The 18,706-nt window shown below is 39.3% G+C and overlaps 1 protein-coding gene across 5 annotated transcripts in view; it reads left to right on the forward strand.

The window, feature by feature from the left end:
• Positions 1 to 18,706, forward strand: part of SLC7A2 (solute carrier family 7 member 2) — a 61,000-nt gene that overhangs the window by 30,978 nt on the left and 11,316 nt on the right. For 3 of the 5 annotated variants that reach the window (XM_032468801.1, XM_032468800.1, XM_032468799.1), the window contains 6 exons: positions 8,423 to 8,813; positions 9,452 to 9,607; positions 11,808 to 11,973; positions 13,130 to 13,263; positions 14,217 to 14,439; positions 16,249 to 16,388. In XM_032468801.1, coding sequence (XP_032324692.1) covers positions 8,438 to 8,813; positions 9,452 to 9,607; positions 11,808 to 11,973; positions 13,130 to 13,263; positions 14,217 to 14,439; positions 16,249 to 16,388 — 1,195 coding nt within the window. In that variant the 5' untranslated portion in view covers positions 8,423 to 8,437. Of the gene's footprint in view, positions 1 to 8,422; positions 8,814 to 9,451; positions 9,608 to 11,807; positions 11,974 to 13,129; positions 13,264 to 14,216; positions 14,440 to 16,248; positions 16,389 to 16,622; positions 16,760 to 18,706 lie in introns of all 5 variants that reach the window. The other 2 variants (XM_032468803.1, XM_032468802.1) reach the window with 1 other exon arrangement.

Below are 18,706 nucleotides of genomic sequence, written 5' to 3' on the forward strand. Positions count from 1 at the left end.
TAGGAGCTGGCCACTAGAATAAGCACTCAACAGTTTACCACCCAGCCTACAAACTGGTCTGCCCCGTCCCACCCTGTCCCCCTTTCGACTCTGAAGGTGGAGATGCCATTTCTCCTTCTACCTAATGGCAGCTTTTCACCCCAGCTCTAATCTCAGGTCTGCCTGTCTCAAAAACCTGGCTTTATCCATTCTCCCCTCTGGATTTTCAGCTTCTCTCTCCCTCCTGGCACTTTCTGATCAGTATCTAAACAGATTAAGTTCCTTTATCAAAGAAAGCTATCCCTCGATCCCATGGACACTTCACATCATTTGCTGGAAAAAACCACCCGAACATGTAGCTTTCATATCCTCACCTCTCATCAGTTTGCAGCCCATTGTGTCGAACTCCTACCCCCACCACCCACAGAAACCTCACCTGTCAAGTTCCCAAAATATGTCTTTGTCACGGAATCCCAAGATCTTACTTTTTTTCTTCATTTCAAGCACCATCTGATGCTCATGGCCTCACTTTCTTTTTTGAAAACTCACTCCCCCTTTGGGTTGGAACTTCTCCTGGTTCCTTCTACCACTCCTGCCTCCACTTTCCAGCTCCTGCACGGGGGAGGGGGTTGTTCCTCTCCTTGTCCTCCCCCTCTCCCTCCCTATTCCTTAAATATGTATACCTCTGATGTTTCATTTTCTTCCCTTTTCATGCAGTCTCTCCCTGGGTGATACTGTTTATTTAATTATCATCCCTGTGCTGATCAGTCCCGGATCTCCTGTCTTCTGTGCTCTCCTGAGTTTTGTTGAGGCCACAGGGCCATTCCACACATTCCTTAAAATCAGAGTGGTCCAAAGGGACCTCCTTCTCTGTTATTCCTTATTTAAATGAAGGGCACACACACCATCCAGCAGCTGTGGGTCCCAAGTCCACACAGTCACCAACTCCTATGTTCTCCACCGCCGAAACAGCTCTGTAGCGCATCCTATTTCTCTACACCCCACTACCCTGCCCTACAGCCAGTCCCAGTCCCTGGTCCCAGTCCCTGGTGCCTAGATTGTCAGTTGTCTGTTTACCTTTCTCCTTAACTCCAGTCTTGCTCTTTCTCATCCCTTCCCCATAATACAACCAGAGCAATAGTTGTCAAGTTGTATCTCTGGCTTAAAGTCCTTCAGTGATTCCTACAGCCCTCAGGGTCAAGTCCAAGCTCCTTGCACAGCCTGGGGGCCCCTCTGCTCACCCCTACTTCCCTCTAGCTCTTCCCCCAGCCCCGGAGCTCTACTTTCTGTGTCCTTGGCATTTGCCATTCCCTCTGCTCAGAGTACACGCCGGATTCCCCATCACTTCCCTCCCACTGCACATGCCGATGGCTAAATCCAACACATCCTTGAAGCAATCTGTCTCAGATTAGACATAGCTGTCTCCAAGAAAGCACCTTGGACCACCTGAAACCCAGTCAGAGTCTGGATTAGGAGCCCCTCTTGTGGGTCCCCCTCCTTCCCTTGTGCTCAAGCATTTGGTTCACTCTGTCGAGCTGGCCGTTGTCTGTGCCGCCCAGTCCACCGTAAGTGCCGTGAGCGGGGAGTTTGGCAGCCTGTTTGTTTCAGTGCCTAGCGATGTGCACCAAAGTATTTGTGGAACTAATAAAATTAGCAGAAGTACTTTTAGGAAAGTTGCACTTTTTAACAAAAAAATAAACCACTAACACTTAAGTCTTCAGGCAAGGGTGTTGGGAGACTTCTCTGACTCAGGAAACTCTAAAAAACCTTCTCCGGTCTGGTCAAATATTTCCAGCGCTTCCTTCACTATCTCTCCCCTCATTAGGTGGATAATTGCTCTACTACTGGCTTGCAAGTATAACTCATTGGTGAACAAAATATTGTAAATGTCTTTAGTAAATGCTAAAGAGCTCTCGTTTGCTGTTTCTGGGGCTTTGACGAGGTGGAGGATGCTTCTTGCCCAGTAATGGGCACTGGAGAAAGAGTGGTATCCAGCACCCAGGTCGGCTGTGTGTCTAAACAGAATAGATTTTTCTCTACCTTATATAAAGCCAGTCTTCTTTCAGGTGGAGGGTGTGTGTCTGGGTGTGTATAAAGGACAGGCCTAATACATGTTAAACTCTCTGATGCCTTGTTGGAGAAAAATCTTAACAAATTCAAGTGATTTCATCAGAACATCTGCTCTCAGAAGGAAGAAGAATGATCAGGACACCCAAGAGAAATGGCAGGAGGTGGCAGGAGACTTGCAGGGTTGAAACTGGGGGAGGAACTGGTGGGGTTGACCTTCCTGATACCACCTTAGCCTTCATCAGTTGCCTCTGGGTTCAAGGGACAGAGACACCACTCAGGATGGCTCAAGCGAACAGGAGGTTGGTTGAAAGGATGCTGAGGACTCTCACACACCCAGCATCAAGGACAGCAGAGCCTGACCAACTTAGTCGTGTTCTTCAGATTTTCAAGAATATTGAGCGACCATACCCAGCCTTTGGGTATTTAACCTAGAGTCGGGTGTCCGGTCCAGTTACCTGTGGCTTTGGGGGTGAAAGGACAGTGCTGTGAGGAGAGCAGCTTCTCTTCCAAGGTGGTCTGGGCCAGCAGGTGATGACGGGGCTTTCCAGCAAGGAGGCAGTACAGCCTGGTGGCTGTGAATAAAATCCCCAAGTCACACGTGCTGGGCTCACCCCTGGCTCCACATCTACCTGCGATATTGGCTGACCTTTCTGTGCCTCAGTTTCCTCACCTGTACTATAAGAGTTCTGATCTTACAGGGATGTGGTGAAGATTCATGAAAAGAATAAATTAAAAGGGCTTAGCAAGCACACAGTGAGTGCTCAACACTCGTTAGCCATTTTTATTAGCATAGCACTTTCTAGGGTAGTGACGGGCATGAAATAACTTTGGAAAGGGGATCTCTTGATGTTTGGAAGGGCATGTGTAGGGTGACTGGGCTTCCCAGAGGGCACTTCCTTCAGTGGTTGCGTGGGGAGTGGGGACAGGTGCTACCCTCTGGTATTTGGAGTGATTTATTAGCCAGAGATTGTGCAGACCTGATGGGAATGGGCATCAGCCTGGGGCTGAAGTGCCACCAGGACTCTTGCTGAGGGCGCAGGGCGCTGACCAGGCAGGGGCTCCGGTTACCGAGCTCCTGAAGGCTCTGCTTTCTTCTTTTCTTTTTCTTTTTTTTTTTTGACTTCCCCTCTTCTCCAACCCTAAAAACTAAAGTTGGGCACTTAAAATTTTAAGATGTTCTGCATCTGCTTGAATGAGACAGCTAGGTTGGCCTTATTCCTGTATTCCAGCCTTTAATAAAGTAACATGGGTTGACATGTTTTGAAGCACCAGCTGACTTTATAAGCTAGAATTCATCCATCAGCTGTTTGTGTTCTTGGATGTCCTTAGAAAAGAGGCTTGTCTGGGTCTAGATTCTGTGTCAGAAATTTTGAAATAGTTTAACTTCCTGGCAGTACCAGTTTGATATAAAAGGCGAAAAAATCTAAGTGTTGCTGCCGCAACATTTGTGACTTTATAGTGGCCTCAGTTGTATCTTTCACTTTTACTCATTTCTACACTTGTGTTCACCTGTAGAGAAAACTTTGGAGGAAGATGTTCAGACATTTTGACTGGGATAAAAGGATAAGTTTTGGACCAAATGTAAATGAAATGTATATGAAGGGATATTTTTGTTTTCCAGGAAAATAAAGATTTTAGGTTTGAATGCAAAAGTTTGTCGTTGTTTGTTTTTGTTTTTTACTAACCAAAGTGAACAGTTACCATTTGTGATTATCTTTTATGTTGCATTATGTTTTTGCTATATTTTTATGAGAATTAATCTCTTAAAAGTAAGAGGAATGAGAGAAAAGTTAGTAATTCCATGATATTATGTCCATATATTTTTCTCCTTTTCACTAAATTATTTAACCTACAGTAAAATTTGAAAATATGTCCTCGAACTTTAAAGTTATAGAGATGGAATTGATGTTGACTTTGGAGATTGCAAACCCGAAAGCTCTAGTGCAGAGAAAACACACATGCACACGATGGGGCAGAGTTCCCAGGTTTATTTGATTTAAGTCTTTTTCCCCTGTCAGTCCAAAAACAGAACGTGCAGATATCTCACCATGAGCCTAGCAACTCAAATGAGGAAGGAAAATTTGGTTATAATTTGGATGAGCTAATTTGTCGAGGATTTGTTGGAATGCCTACCCGCCCAGCTCCCTACAGCCAGTTTCTCCTGTAAGATTTATTGTCCGGGCCTGCGATACTGATACAGAGGATTATGTTTGAAATTTCAACCTTTATTTAGGGGAGGAGGGAAAAGATTCATTTCTGTGCAACTAAATGCTACATCAAACTTTTGAACCGTGAAAATCCAGGATCAACTTTCGGCCGTAATGAGCAGATTTTGAAAGATTTTTCTGGTTAGTTGAAAAGAGGTCTGCTCTGTGGTCTTGTCATATCATCAAGGCTAGGGATTTATTTGACCTAGAATTCTCTGTGGTCAAGTTTACAGCCTGGATTGAAGAGGTTTGAGAAGGAGATAATTCCATTTTGCTGAGGAAGGAATTTCACTCTTTGGCAAGAATTAATAGGGGCCACATCAGGGAGTTAGATATCTTGAAACTGCTGTACTTAGGGTTGGGGATGGGGAGAGGGGCCCCGGGAAGATCGGACTGTATCATCAGGCTCATTCAGTCCTGAGCTATTGCAGATCCCCCCATCCCCTCCGCTGGCTAATACAATTTCGGATCTCAGCTAATATGTGCATTTTTCACTCCTCAGTAGAGAGGCCACTGTCTTAGCAATTAGTACAATAACTGTTTATTAAAGAAAGATACATATCTGGTTTCTGATATCATCTGTGACCTCTTAAGAATGTTAGTTAGAGCTTTTATATTCTGAGGCTCAGGTCAAGGGTAGGAGTGTTGCCTGGGCCTCTTCCCGAAGTCTGGATCCTTGTCCTTTACTACAGTTATGTTGGTTTCATACTCAGGACCAATCCTTGGTCATGGTAGCAATAGCTGACAGTGGGTGTGATGGCATGGGTCGTTGTCTGCTCTCGGAAAAACAGTCTGTCCTCCAGAACAAATAGAATCACCTTCCAAATCCCTGCATATTCTCCCTGCATAGGTATTTGTTGATGGGACAACACACCAGAGCCCAGGCACGGACAGTAAATGCAGACCTGAGTCAAAGAATGAGTGGATTTTTTTCAGCAATGAAAGAACCTTGTGGAAATGAGCATAAGGTTGTCATAAACACTTTACATAAGGAGCATATCTTTTTAAATGCTTTAAAGGAAAAGTAATAAAACTTTTTAAGAAGTAATTATCAAGTTATACCACTCATATTAAACACAAATATCTTATTTTTTTCTCATCCCCCTCTACCTTCATATGTCAGTCTATCTCCACAAAAAAACATTGTACAAAAAAGCACAGGATTCTTCTTTCTTTATTGACTAAGCTCTGTATTCACCTGCTAGGATTTAATGAATATGTAACAATGATTCACTAAATTGACATAGTAGGTTTCTGCATTGCTTTTCTCCCATCCCATTATATTTCTGCAGAGTTGGTTTTGTGTCATAGCTTTTGCAATCAGTATTTTATCAGTTGTGCGTAGTTAAGGCTGTTTGCAAAGGATGTTGCATAACCTGTCAATTTGGAGAAGAGTTTCTGACGTCTGCTTTTCTGTCACTCAGAAGCAAATGAATGTTTCACAAATGGTAGCTTTGTCTTATTTCCTCAGGGCAACACAGAAAAACTGACCGTGAAACACTTCTCATTTTTAATAGGAAAGAGGCAGGAGGAATCAGATCTTATCTGATTAAAGCTATACATTTCTGGAAACAGTTCTGTTCCCCATGTAATCTGGAGTGAATTAAATTCCCTTTTATATTGATGTGATGAGGGTCACTCATTTATTCATTTTGGGTGACTGTTACTGTAAAAGTTTTCACTATTTTTAGCACTTCAAAGGTTTATTTTTTTCTTTTAAAAATTTTTTGTTGTTTTGTGTGTGTGTTGGGGAGGAGAGCTTAGAAATTTCAAAAACAACCACATGACCGTATTACTAGAAAAAAGGATTAAAAACACGAGAGCTCACCCACAGTCCTACCACTCTCCTTTCTTCTTAGTTTTTCTTACTTCCTTCCTTTGTAATAATTGTAGAATTTGTCTTTTATTCGTAAAATTTAAGGTTAATCAGTCACTTTATCAAGTGTTTTATGTATTTAATGTAGTAACTAACAGGTCTGCCTCATTTCACATATCAGTTATTCCCAAAGTTGTGTATGACAAGTCCCATTTTCACATGATCTTAAATCATTACTAAAATTCCGTGGGTCTTCATATTTCAACTGAGCATTTTTCAGTTGGCAGTTTTCCCTAATTCTTGATCTTTGCACGGCTCTGTTGTGTAAAAACGCTTAATGCTACTGAAGGTCAGCATTTAGTGAAGAGCTTCAGCCCGCCTCCCCCGACCTCAGTTGGCCTTTGTTTAACTCCAGCTTTTGACTTGATTCTTAAGCTGAACACTTTATTTCCTTATCTTGTAGATGAGTTATATGAGGAATAGCTACTTAAGGGCTAGATCAGGGTGGAAATTGATACATATTTGGTTTATGGAAGTACTGATAGATTTTGGCTTTGGAAGCACAAATACTGCAAAGTTGGAGGTGCCATCTGTATTTGCAAAATTTTCAGCAAGGATTTGTGAAGTGTCATGCTTGGCACTCTGTCAGGTGGTATGGAAGATACTGATGTGTAAAACTTTATTTTTACATTCAAGGAACTTTTCACTCATTGTCATTTTTCTTTTGGATTTTTTTCTGTATTCTTTGAATCAGCTGCTTGCAGCATTGATGACTTGCATTGACATTGATGTGTGAATGATGTTCGGTGAGTTACCTTTATCTATGAGGCTTAGTCTGAGACTGGAGGATTCATATCCCAGAAATGTCTTTCTCTTATGAGCAACAAGTCATTTAGATTCAGCATAGAACGTTTACTTTATGTATTATTTTTCAATAAAATAAGTTTTCATATTTAATAATAGTTTTCTTTTATAGAGATGAAGGTTGAAAAATGTTCAAGGGTGTATTTTATAGACTAGAAAGCTCTAAGTTCTTTAGAAAAGATGTCAAGCTGTGATCTAATGAGTTTAGGTTATATTATAATGAATATAATGACATTGAAGAGGATAACATTCAACGTCTGTAGATCATTGTGCAGTAGAAGTGGTAAATACGACTCTGACCTTCTAAAAGTTAAATACATTTAATTTTATTGACTGATAAGCTGCATATACTATTAAATTCCCTATTCCTCAGTTATCTTCTAGTCTGCTGAGTTTTATGTCTCTGTAGACAAGGCCATATAGGGACTTTTAATTTTTGTATTTCTTTTGCACATAGGTTGTACAAATTCATTGGAGACAAATTTTGAAACACATATTAGCAATATAATGCATATTACATGAAATACATAGAAAGATCTACTACCCACAGATCATTACTGTTAATATTTTGGTATATTTTGTTTCAGATTTTTTACTGTAATATGTCTATTTTTTTTCCTTATTAAAATCCATACTTTTTTTTTTTTTTCAGTGGTAAGTTGACTGGGCCTGTAAGGTATAGGAAGTGAGACTTTCTGAATACCTTCCTCATTCCATTTAAAAAAGAACATATCATACTTGGCATAGCCTTCAGGTTTATTTATTCATTCAGAAATCTCAAGATTGCATGTGTGTTTCATTCCAAATTCATACTTAAAGCATAATTCAGTAGCAGTTTTATTTAGGAAACTCCAAGCATGTTTTGGGGCAATTTTTTTTTTATTCTAAAAGGCTCCACATGAAAATGGAACAGAATGAAATGAAAACGGAGCTCACACATGTTTAATAAAGCTGCAGAATACATACTACTGGCGTCTTTACCTGCTAGACTGCAAGTCCCAGAAAGGGACAGGACAACCTGTGGTCCACGCCATTCTAGACATCATCTCAGCACAATCCCGGGCTGTCATAAGGCCTACAAAACATGAGCTAAATGAATAATTGAAGAAAGAGAGAGAGAGAGAACCAAAAAGATGAAGTGATTTAACCCCTTGCTTGCAGCTAGGACAAGTGAGCCATCTCTTGGAATGTATTTCCATTAGCATATCTTTAAAAATGGCAGTAACAAAAATGAACAAAAATGGCATGCTTTTTTAATCGCCCAAGCCTCCTATCTCTTTGCTTCCCAAATGAGCCATTTGTGGCAGTCCCTTCTAAAAGGCCGCGCAAGAGTGAGCTCTGAGAATTTCAAGCTTTGGCCGTGTTCACCCTCCCGACGGCTCCGGGCCACACTGCCGGTCACACAAGAAAACAGTTCAGGGGCCGCAGCTGGACCACTGTGGGGTTGACACACATCAGCTCTTACCCGCTCCCTTCTCGCCGGCAGGTTGCGGTCCCCAGGATGATTCCCTGCAGAGCGGCGCTGTCTTTTGCCCGATGTCTGATCCGGAGAAAAGTCGTCACTCTGGACAGCCTGGAGGATTCCAAACTCTGCCGCTGCTTATCCACCATGGACCTCATTGCCCTGGGGGTGGGAAGCACTCTGGGAGCTGGAGTCTACGTCCTCGCTGGGGAGGTGGCCAAGGCTGACTCTGGCCCCAGCATTGTGGTTTCCTTCCTCATCGCCGCCCTGGCGTCCGTGATGGCGGGTCTGTGCTATGCTGAATTCGGAGCCCGGGTTCCCAAGACTGGCTCTGCGTATTTGTATACTTACGTCACTGTCGGAGAACTGTGGGCCTTCATCACTGGCTGGAATCTCATTTTATCTTACGTGATAGGTATGTTTCCCAGTCAAGCTCATTGTATAGAATGGACAGAATGGTAGAAATAGCACCCCTGAGTCAGAGGCCTTAGAGTGCCGTTGCAGGTCCACATTAGCTAGTGACCTGGCACTCAGGGTGTCACTTGATCCCTGTGTCTCATTTTTCTCATCACTAAAATGTCTCCTTAAAAGTAATTGCAAAGTTCAGTGATTCTGCTTCATCCCTTAATGTGCCTCTTAGTGGGTTTGAAAAGCTGTTTCTTAAAAAAAGATAGTTTTTAAATGCAAATAAAGTTACCTGATTCCACAGTTATGGACTTGAGCATTTGATTACTGTTGTATAATTATACAATTATCAGAGCGGGGAAGGTATAGCTCAGTGGTAGAGTGTGTGCCTAACATGGATGAGGTCCTGGGTTCAGTCCCCAGTACCTCCATTAAAAATAAATAAATAAACCTAATTACTTCCCCTTCCCCCCAAATTATTTTTGTAATTATACAAGGCAGTTTTCAACAAGACAATTTTATATGTGATTAAAATGTTCGATTCTGTCTGAACTCACCCAGGTTTATCCCAGAATAGAGAAGCAAATTATGTTAAGTTAATTTTCTCCCGCTGACCTTGTATTCTCTGAACGTTCTGTGTTCTGGAAGGTACATCAAGTGTTGCCAGGGCCTGGAGTGGTACCTTTGATGAACTTCTCAGCAAGCAGATTGGTCAGTTTTTTAGGACGTACTTCAAAATGAATTACACAGGCCTTGCAGAGTATCCTGACTTCTTTGCTGTGTGCCTGATACTACTTCTAGCAGGTAAGAAAACCAGTTACATTTTTCCCTAAGATGAGCTGGACTAGTTGTCCCAGGTAAATAGGTTACCACTGAACTTGGGACCCGCCCCCAGGGCTAGGCAGCATATTTACACACATAAATTGCTGTCAGAGATCTGTGGGCCCCGTCACAAGCTGGGATCACATTTTCTGTCATGTAATGGTTATGTTTCAAAATAAATCTAAATTATTTGGATTTATAGAAATAGTACTTCTGAGTAAATGATACCTGGGATGCACTAAATAATCAGGTAAGGCATATCAATTTTATGATACTCACTGGAGATTTGCAGGAATGGCAGCGAAGTTTCAGTAAGGAAGAATGTAAAAATTTGGGCATTACTTCATCTTATTAGTTACAACTAAGGGTTTTTGCAAGCATACTGTTTCCAGAAGAAATTCTGTCTTTCTAATCATGCCTTTATAACTCAGGCATCTGGTTGAAAAGCAAGCATATTCAAACTGCCTGCCATTTTTTAAATGTAGACATTATGGAGACAAACCCACTTGATAGTAAAATTTTCCCATTTTCATATGTTTTGTAGTTTAGAAATGCAAAGGCATTCGAGTCAGAGTGACCGGGTTTTCAATTCTACTCTACCACTTCCTATCTTTGGAACACTGAGTGACATAATCTTTCCATTACTCAGTTTGCTTATCCATAAATCGGGAATGTCAGTGTCTACTTTCTACAGGCTTCTTGCTTGGTACATAGTAAGCACTTAGATGGCAGGCAGTTTCATTCTGTAGGCATAGTTAATCCCTGCTGTCCCTTCATATTGTCTGAATTATTTGAACATATTCTATTTTGATTGTCACCCCTACAAGCCCTCCTGTTTAAACCCATCAAGGACGGCACTAAGAATAAAGTCCATGTTTGTTCCTACTTCCTGCTTGATAGACCCTTGCTTTCCTGTGTGGTCATATCTCTCGCTACTTTCTCCCTGTCCTTCTGTAATGACATTTTCCCCCATAATATTACACTCTTAAAAAAAACTTTAACCTTTAAAAAGCTGTTAACTTAATGTTTTATATAGGGATAGGGTTAGGGACGTGAACAAAATTTATCAGTCCAAAATGTTTGGCATTTTCCTTCTAATGTCAAGGAAAACTACATCAGTTGTTTTTCAACAGGTGATAGGTTTTGTTTGTTTTGGTTTCTCAACAGCCTAGCTAACATTCAATTAGTTACATCATATTTTATTTAGGGGTGGTTTCAATAACCTTAAATATTCAGCTTTCATCCCTAAACAATGAGAAGCATGTAGCTATGACATAGTTACGATCATTAAATTCCATGGCAAGACTCAGGTGTTGGCCTGCATCGTGCATCCTGTGTTCATCGACCATCATGTCTTTACTTTAAATATAGGCTAAGATTACACGATAACTTTGTTCCAAGGAACTTTGAAGACAAAAAACCTCCTACTGTAATCCTTACTCATATTGCAATGCCAAGTGTCTTGTCAACTGAAGCTGTTGCTTTATTAAAGATACAAGGGAAGCGTGTGCAACATTAGATGAGGTAGTCGTTGGTCTTTAAACTCCTGGCGGGAGGTAGCAATCACAGAATGGAAAGTGCACCTGGGGTATTGGAAAACATTTATAAAACATGGCAATGGCTTTGTTATTTTCCACAGTGTATGGTGCCATTTACTGTATAGTGTATATTTCCAAGGTGTTTAGTGGCTCCTAATCTGACAGATAGTTACAGAGTCAATAATTGTACTGACCATCCAATATAAAATAAAGCTACTAAGATGCGAACTGATTTAACAAAATATGTTTTTGGCATGACAATGGAAGAATTATTTTGTTGAACATATTCAGTAAATATAAGGCAGACAATCTGACTGACCTTTTACTTTCAAAATTTTGCAACCATTAACCTTGAAATGGCTTTTTAGAACAGCATTTCATTCAAATTAAGTTACTTTCCCTCTACCTACCCATTGGTGCTAATGGCCAACGTTGCTAAATTTACTTATTTATTGGCAAGTGTAGGATCTCCTGACTTCTGAAACCACGTTGGTTTTATTCACAGTTAGGTAAGAACTCTCAGCAGAAAGGGATAAATGTCACTTAAACATATGAATGCTGGGGAAAAATATCACTGCCTCAAAATGCTGTTGCCTTTTCCTAAAGTTTAGCTAAAAATTAAAATACTCTTTTTTTCCCCATAGGTCTTTTATCTTTCGGAGTTAAAGAGTCTGCTTGGGTGAATAAAGTCTTCACAGCTGTCAACATCCTGGTTCTCCTCTTTGTTATGGTTGCTGGGTTTGTGAAAGGAAACGTCGCAAACTGGAAGATTAGTGAGGAGTTTCTCAAAAACATATCAGCAAGCGCCAGGTAGAATATTTGGCTTTTTTCCCTCCTATTTTGATTTTTTTTAAATTTACGTACTTTTGTTTTATGTTACCTTTTTCCTTTAGAATAGTGGTTCTCAAATATTTTGCTTCAGAGAACTTTCTGAAGGTCTGTCCTAGTCCAAGGCTGCCCCCGCAAACATGAATGTGTAGGTGTGCTTCCCATTGAACAGCCATTGAAAGCTGTGCAGCTGCTGGTTCTTAGCCTCAGTCTTGGCTCCAGGTTTAGGGGAAGAGCAAGGAGAGAGATCCTAACCATTGGAAGAATATTTTTCCTCCCAAAGGTTTGCCACCTCTAAGTGACAATATTTTTGAGTCACGGATCCTTTAATTCTTCCTTTGGGAACACCATTTGATTCCATTGCATTCTTTCAACCTTGTAGTAATTTTCAGGTCTTCTGGGTTTTTTGAGAATGTTACTGGTTGCCTAAGCAGAATTGTCTATGCATTTCACTTTAAACCTGACAATCTCAAAAATAATTATATATAGAAGGTTTCACCCTAAGATTTATTTCGGCATAATATTCCTATGTGTAAAGAAAAAGATTACAAAAATGTCTATTACATGAAGCGATATACATGTTTTTCTTTACGTACATTGATTTTAGTCATTCTGATGAGGCAAAAATTTAGTACCCTCTGGTTTTTACAATTTTTAACATGTAATAAAATATTCAACTTCAGTATTATTAATCAAGCCCAGAGAATTTTGTTTCACCTTGTCAAATGTCTTCTTAGTAAAATTTTAAAATATGCAGTCTTCCCAACTGTACATAAGAAGAGGAAAGTTTCCTGTCTTATTTCAGATCATGGCTTCATGTATGGTATGGGGGTCTCTGCTCTTGGAATCCTGCCGGGTTGTGAGCTCCAGCCAGAGTGGATCTGAGCCCCCTGCTTATGCTACTGATCAGCCTCCAGCTGAGTGTTAATAACCGGAGAGGTGCCATTGTTGGCAACACCACCACATCCTCTAGGATTAGGTGAAAAAAAAAATCAGAGTTTACTTTTAGTTTTGTACACATCAGTTTCAAAGAGCTGATGAACACATTCACCTTCCGAGGATGTGGTTTGAGACAAATCACTTGAAGAAGCAGTTTTCTATGAAAATGACTTTCCAATGTTCTTCTCCTCTTCCTTAGGGAGCCGCCTTCTGAAAATGGAACAAGTGTCTATGGGGCTGGTGGCTTTATGCCTTACGGCTTTGCGGGGACTTTGGCTGGAGCTGCAACCTGCTTTTATGCCTTCGTGGGATTTGACTGCATTGCCACAACTGGTAAAAACAGCCTTGGCCCTGTGTAGAAGGAAAAAGAGTAATATGGGCTGGTTCCAGAACCACCCGTGACACCTGCTGTATATGATAAAAAGAAACTTAGTGAAACTCTCTGAGCTTTGGTTTCCATATTGGTAAAATCGGGAGAGCAGTACCCACCCCTCAGATGTTACGAAGAGCACCTAAGATATAATGTGTTACTAAAAATGCTTTGAAATCTGTCAACGACTTTATAAATATTGGTCATAATTACTACCTTTAACCTTCCATTGGGAAGTTCTGTCACAGTGCATAGCAAATGATGATCATGCTCTTAAATTGTTTCTTCTTTAATTGGACAAACTGTATCAGTGGTAATTCTTTTCTCTTTATCCTGTACAACAAAGCATCCATGCCACAGTCCCTCTCGTAAGTGCTTCATCTTGGTTCACATTATTGCATGGCCTTATCATTGACCATATTTTGGGTGCTTCAAATGCCAAGTCTTACTAGAAAGATCCAAAGTGTACTGTTTTGTATTGAAACTGGAGTTTAATATAAATCGATGTGCTAGGTAGAACTTTCTCTTCGTAGATATGGAAGCCTTCATGTTTAAGGGCCTACAGGATGCATCATGTGCAGCCTCTGTGGATGAACCATTTTCCCAGTGGATGCAGACTGCTGTTCTACCCCTAAACATTTCATAGTGCTGATGTCTCATGTTTCTTCTTTCTGGAAACGGGACACTGAGTGTCATGATTTCTTGCTTTCTCTTCTTGCCTTTCTGGGCTTTGGATCTTTGTGTGACAACAGAGCACCCTCAGGAAGAGAGAAAACTTCACAGGGAATAGATGGAGCAAGCTGAGAAAATAGAAGGAACAGAAACAGAGCAGAATTACTAGGAAGGAGAAGAAGAATTCATGTCTTACCTGTTCATGTTTGGTTAAATATGGGAATTTGTGTTTATGTTTCCGTAGGTGAGGAAGTCCGGAATCCTCAGAAAGCCATTCCTATTGGGATTGTGACTTCTCTGCTTGTTTGCTTTATGGCCTATTTCGGGGTCTCGGCAGCTTTAACACTTATGATGCCATACTACCTCCTCGATGAGAAAAGCCCGCTTCCTGTAGCGTTTGAGTACGTTGGATGGGGTCCAGCCAAATACGTCGTTGCAGCAGGCTCCCTCTGTGCTTTGTCAACAAGGTACATTGCACTGCCTTTGGGGCAGGGCTGTCTGGGTTACTGCAAAGGTAGTCAGTGTCTAAAGAATTGCTTTTGTATGTTTTAAAAGTAATCCTAATAGGATGAACATGTTATAACAACTTATTTATTCTCTGAATAGTCTGCCCAGCATTGCCATCTCAAAATCCTAAGTGATGAAAACTTTTCCCGCATCAGTTAGAAGTCAGTTTTTCAAGATAGTGATGGTCAAGCTTCCATGGACATACATGGCATTTAAACACATATATACTTCATACATTTTTATGTATGTGTGTATTGTAAACTTTACAATGCTTATACTAGTATGTTTCCCTGCTGGCTTTGGTGTTAACTTGCAGTGCTGTAGACAGTTGAGACCTTAGGTGCAGACTTGACATCTTCTGCCGTCTTTTAAAATAATATCAGGTCTGCATGAGTGGAAGCTATGTGCGGTGGCATTGTTAAGTGCAATGTTCCTTTTACTATGGACCACTGAGACTTCTCCTCTTAGCATTGATCAAAGTGAACTTGGTCTAGAAATGGAAATTACTGTCCTCAAATTAGTGGTGGAAATTCATAGTATCTATGTGAAAAGAAAAGAGTAGTTGAACCTTGAGTGTTCAGATTTTCAGTAGCTACCTATTTTAGTATTTTACAATTAGTTTCTCAGGTTTCCTAAGCTACTCATATTTTAAATTAACATGTGGTCGTAAGATACTTCATTTGAGTTTTATACCGCGCTATACTGTAGATCATTCTTACCAAGGGAAAATTCATCTCTGCCTGATACTAATTTTTGAAGTGAAAATAATTTTCTAAATGTCTGAAATTGGAGACATTTTTTAATATAATTCATCAAAATCACTTTTGTTTTGTATTCAAGATAATATTAAGTAGCAATTAGAAATTACCCCCTTGATTTCTCAACCATCTGCCAGTGTTGAGTTTTATTCTGAATAGTTTCAAATAGTTTCCAAAAATCTGAATTGTGAAGATACCATGCTACCATGGTCTTAGAGAGAGATGGACAATGATTTATTTGTAGCAAAGTCAACCCAGCATTATTAAAAAATGAACAAGATGGATTTTTTAAATAAAATATTTTACTTATTTTCTCTTAAATGGTTATCTTTTTATAACTAATTCATGTATGGAATGATGAAACCAGTAAACACACAAGTAATTCAAGACATCAAAAGCAAAAATCATTCTCTTAAATTTCACTATTACTAACGTAATTGTGGCTACTTCTGAGTACTAAATTTACAGTGAGTTGACTTTTTTTTTGCCTTTTTCTATCTTGATTATCTTATGATGCTGAGAATTATTACTAATTTGATCAAAGATCATGTTATATAAGGAAAAATAAGTGGTAAAAAATATGAAAAATGTGTAATTGAGTAAATGGAGTGACTATACTATAAAATTGTTACTTAATCTTCAATTACATATTAATTTATGACTTTTACTTTCTGATTTATTGCCACTAAAAATGTCTTAATGATATCATTGGTTTTGGCTTCTCATTAAGTCATAATTATTTAGTTTTAATTCATAGGCCTGCACGAATTATTCACAGCGTTGTTCTTAGTCTGGTCATTGTACTGGGCAGGCATCTGTAACAATAATAAGTAGCACCATGGTTAATTGGCAAATACTTTTAAATGCTCAGTCATAATGTATTTTAGAAATAATAAGACTTCCTAATCACAGCTGTGAGGCTGAGTTTTATATGATCACTTAATCTCAGTTCTGGGTTATAATCCTGCATGAATGTGTTTGCCATACTGCATGTGTTTGCTTTTTATTCAGTCTTCTTGGATCCATTTTCCCAATGCCTCGTGTAATCTATGCTATGGCGGAGGATGGGTTGCTTTTCAAATGTCTAGCTCAAATCAATTCCAAAACGAAGACACCAATAATTGCTACTTTATCATCGGGTGCGGTGGCAGGTGAGAGAGAGTTGACTTTTATTAAGTAAAGGGGGATCTTTTTTATCAAGGATTCTGAAAAAAAAAAAAGAAGAAAAAGGAATTTTCTGTTTTGATATATATAAAGATCAATAGCTTTTTGAACTATTTTGAATTTTTTTGGCATAGGTTCTGTATTTCGTGTGTCCTGTATTTACCCATCTAGAATAAGAATTGTAATAACTCACATGTGGATTATGAATTTTTCTGTTCTAGTCTTCTGGGCTCTATGTTTCCTTTACCCCGAATTCTGTTTGCCATGGCCCGGGATGGTTTACTCTTTAGATTTCTTGCCAGAGTGAGTAGGAGGCAGTCACCAATTGCTGCCACATTGACTGCAGGGGTCATTTCTGGTAAGCTTTACAATCATAGGATTCTTCAACATTGGACTCGAGTGTTTTATGCTCATGCATGGACTTATAAAGAGGGTCTGCTTGCTGTGCATGTAAGTTAAGAACAAAATCACTGATAAATTAGGGTATGAACATTGGGATTACATCGGCAAATTGTGCTGGTGGTGGTGGTCTACTGAAATTCATAACTAACCCTTTGGGATTTTTTACTATTTCACTGTCTTAACCTTTGGGGCTTCTAACAAATGTGCAAAGGGTTGTAATGGTTCTTCACTATATGTCAGATATTAAATGCTTTTCAGATTGATGAACAAGCACATAAAATTATATTATTGACATGTAAAACGTTAATTAAAGAATAATTACTTAATTTTTGAACTATTAATTTAAAATAATGATTCAGTATTTTCTTTTATGTCCAGGATTTAAGTTGAATATTGCTAAAGGACTGTAGGAGTTTTGAAAAGCTGAAGTTTACCCATTCTTAATTACATATAAGAAGTGTCAAAGATAATTTATACTTAGTCATTGTTATCACTGCCCTTAGTTGGGTGGCCATCCCCACTTCCTGGGCCATCACGGCTCTCTAAGAGTTACTAACATCCATATCATCAGAAACCCCATTAGGAATCTATTTTTCCTTTCAGCAGTTTTGGTATTAAATCATGTTTTAAAAAAAAACCCAAACTGCAGATGCCTACCTCTTGGCATGTCGTAATATCCGTGTAAAATGCCTTTGGCCGGATTCTTACTCCATGCAGAAATTTCAAAGAAAGTTTGCAGATCGAGAGAATGGACTTAAAAGCCCTGTTACAGGGAGCAAGAGAAGGACTTTAGCAAACTATACAGACAAAACAATCACCACGCTTGGTAGTAGAAATTCAAACCAAAAATGGTAATTTTTTTGAGCCTCTGAATTGTTGGGAAATCAGAGTATACTAATACTTAATTATATATGAAACAGGATTCTTCCAGAGTCAGAATTTGCTCAAACACCTTCACTTCATAAATGGTTCTTAATAAATTTGGTACTTTATTAGATACATGTTGGGAGGTCAAGTCACTTATTTTCTCAGTGCTTAGGTTTTTGCCCCTATAAAATGAAGGTTGCTCTAGACAATTTAAAGCCCACTTCATGATTAAAAAGTGCACTAGGATATTAAAGATAGTTCATAAATTTTGTCAAAGGAGAACATACTTTACTCCATAAAAGCTTTTATTTTTTCCAGTAAGGTCTTGCCCACTAATTCTCTACTATGTATTCAGAATTTTTAAAATGTATCCTTCTTCCGTTAGGAAGATTTAATTTAGCAGCAAAATAAGATGTTGAAATTAATAGTTAAAAGAAGACAATTGTAGCATTTTTAATGCTCTAAAATATTACATTTTTGTTGTTTTGTTGTCTCGCATCTTGCTTTGCTAGTTTTTAACTTAGATCAGAGTGTTTGTCTGGATAATTAGTCATTTTCTTCTGTTTTGGCCACCTTGTCTTGGCTAGCTGTGATTCTTACAAAATATATTGAAAATTTAATCTGCCGTATAAGTATACTAGCAGTGGAGATTTTTCATAGTGAGGCATGAGGTATATTTAAAGAAACAATGTGGTATTTATGGAGGGAGTAAGGGCACGTTGATTCAGCTGGAACTCTGTTTCTACTTCGTAGTTGTAACCTTGCTAAAAGTTAGCCTGTCTATAAACAGAGGATAATAATCCTATGAGGTCAAACCGTGTGAAATTGCTGGGGTTTTGTTCAAAAACAGTCAAATATTGGCCATTTTACATAGCTGACCTAAATAATTTCCCCTGTCTCATAGAATTTTTGAACTGAAGATAAAATTGAGATCATAGAGATATAAAACTTGCTGAGTTATCTGGAATGCTCTCTGAGTGCAGTGTGGTGTTTTCTATTTACTGTGATAAGTGTCACTATTTGGTAAATTCAAGTT

The sequence above is a fragment of the Camelus ferus genome, chromosome 26 (genome assembly GCF_009834535.1).
Source record: "Camelus ferus isolate YT-003-E chromosome 26, BCGSAC_Cfer_1.0, whole genome shotgun sequence".
Classification (NCBI taxonomy): domain Eukaryota; kingdom Metazoa; phylum Chordata; class Mammalia; order Artiodactyla; family Camelidae; genus Camelus; species Camelus ferus.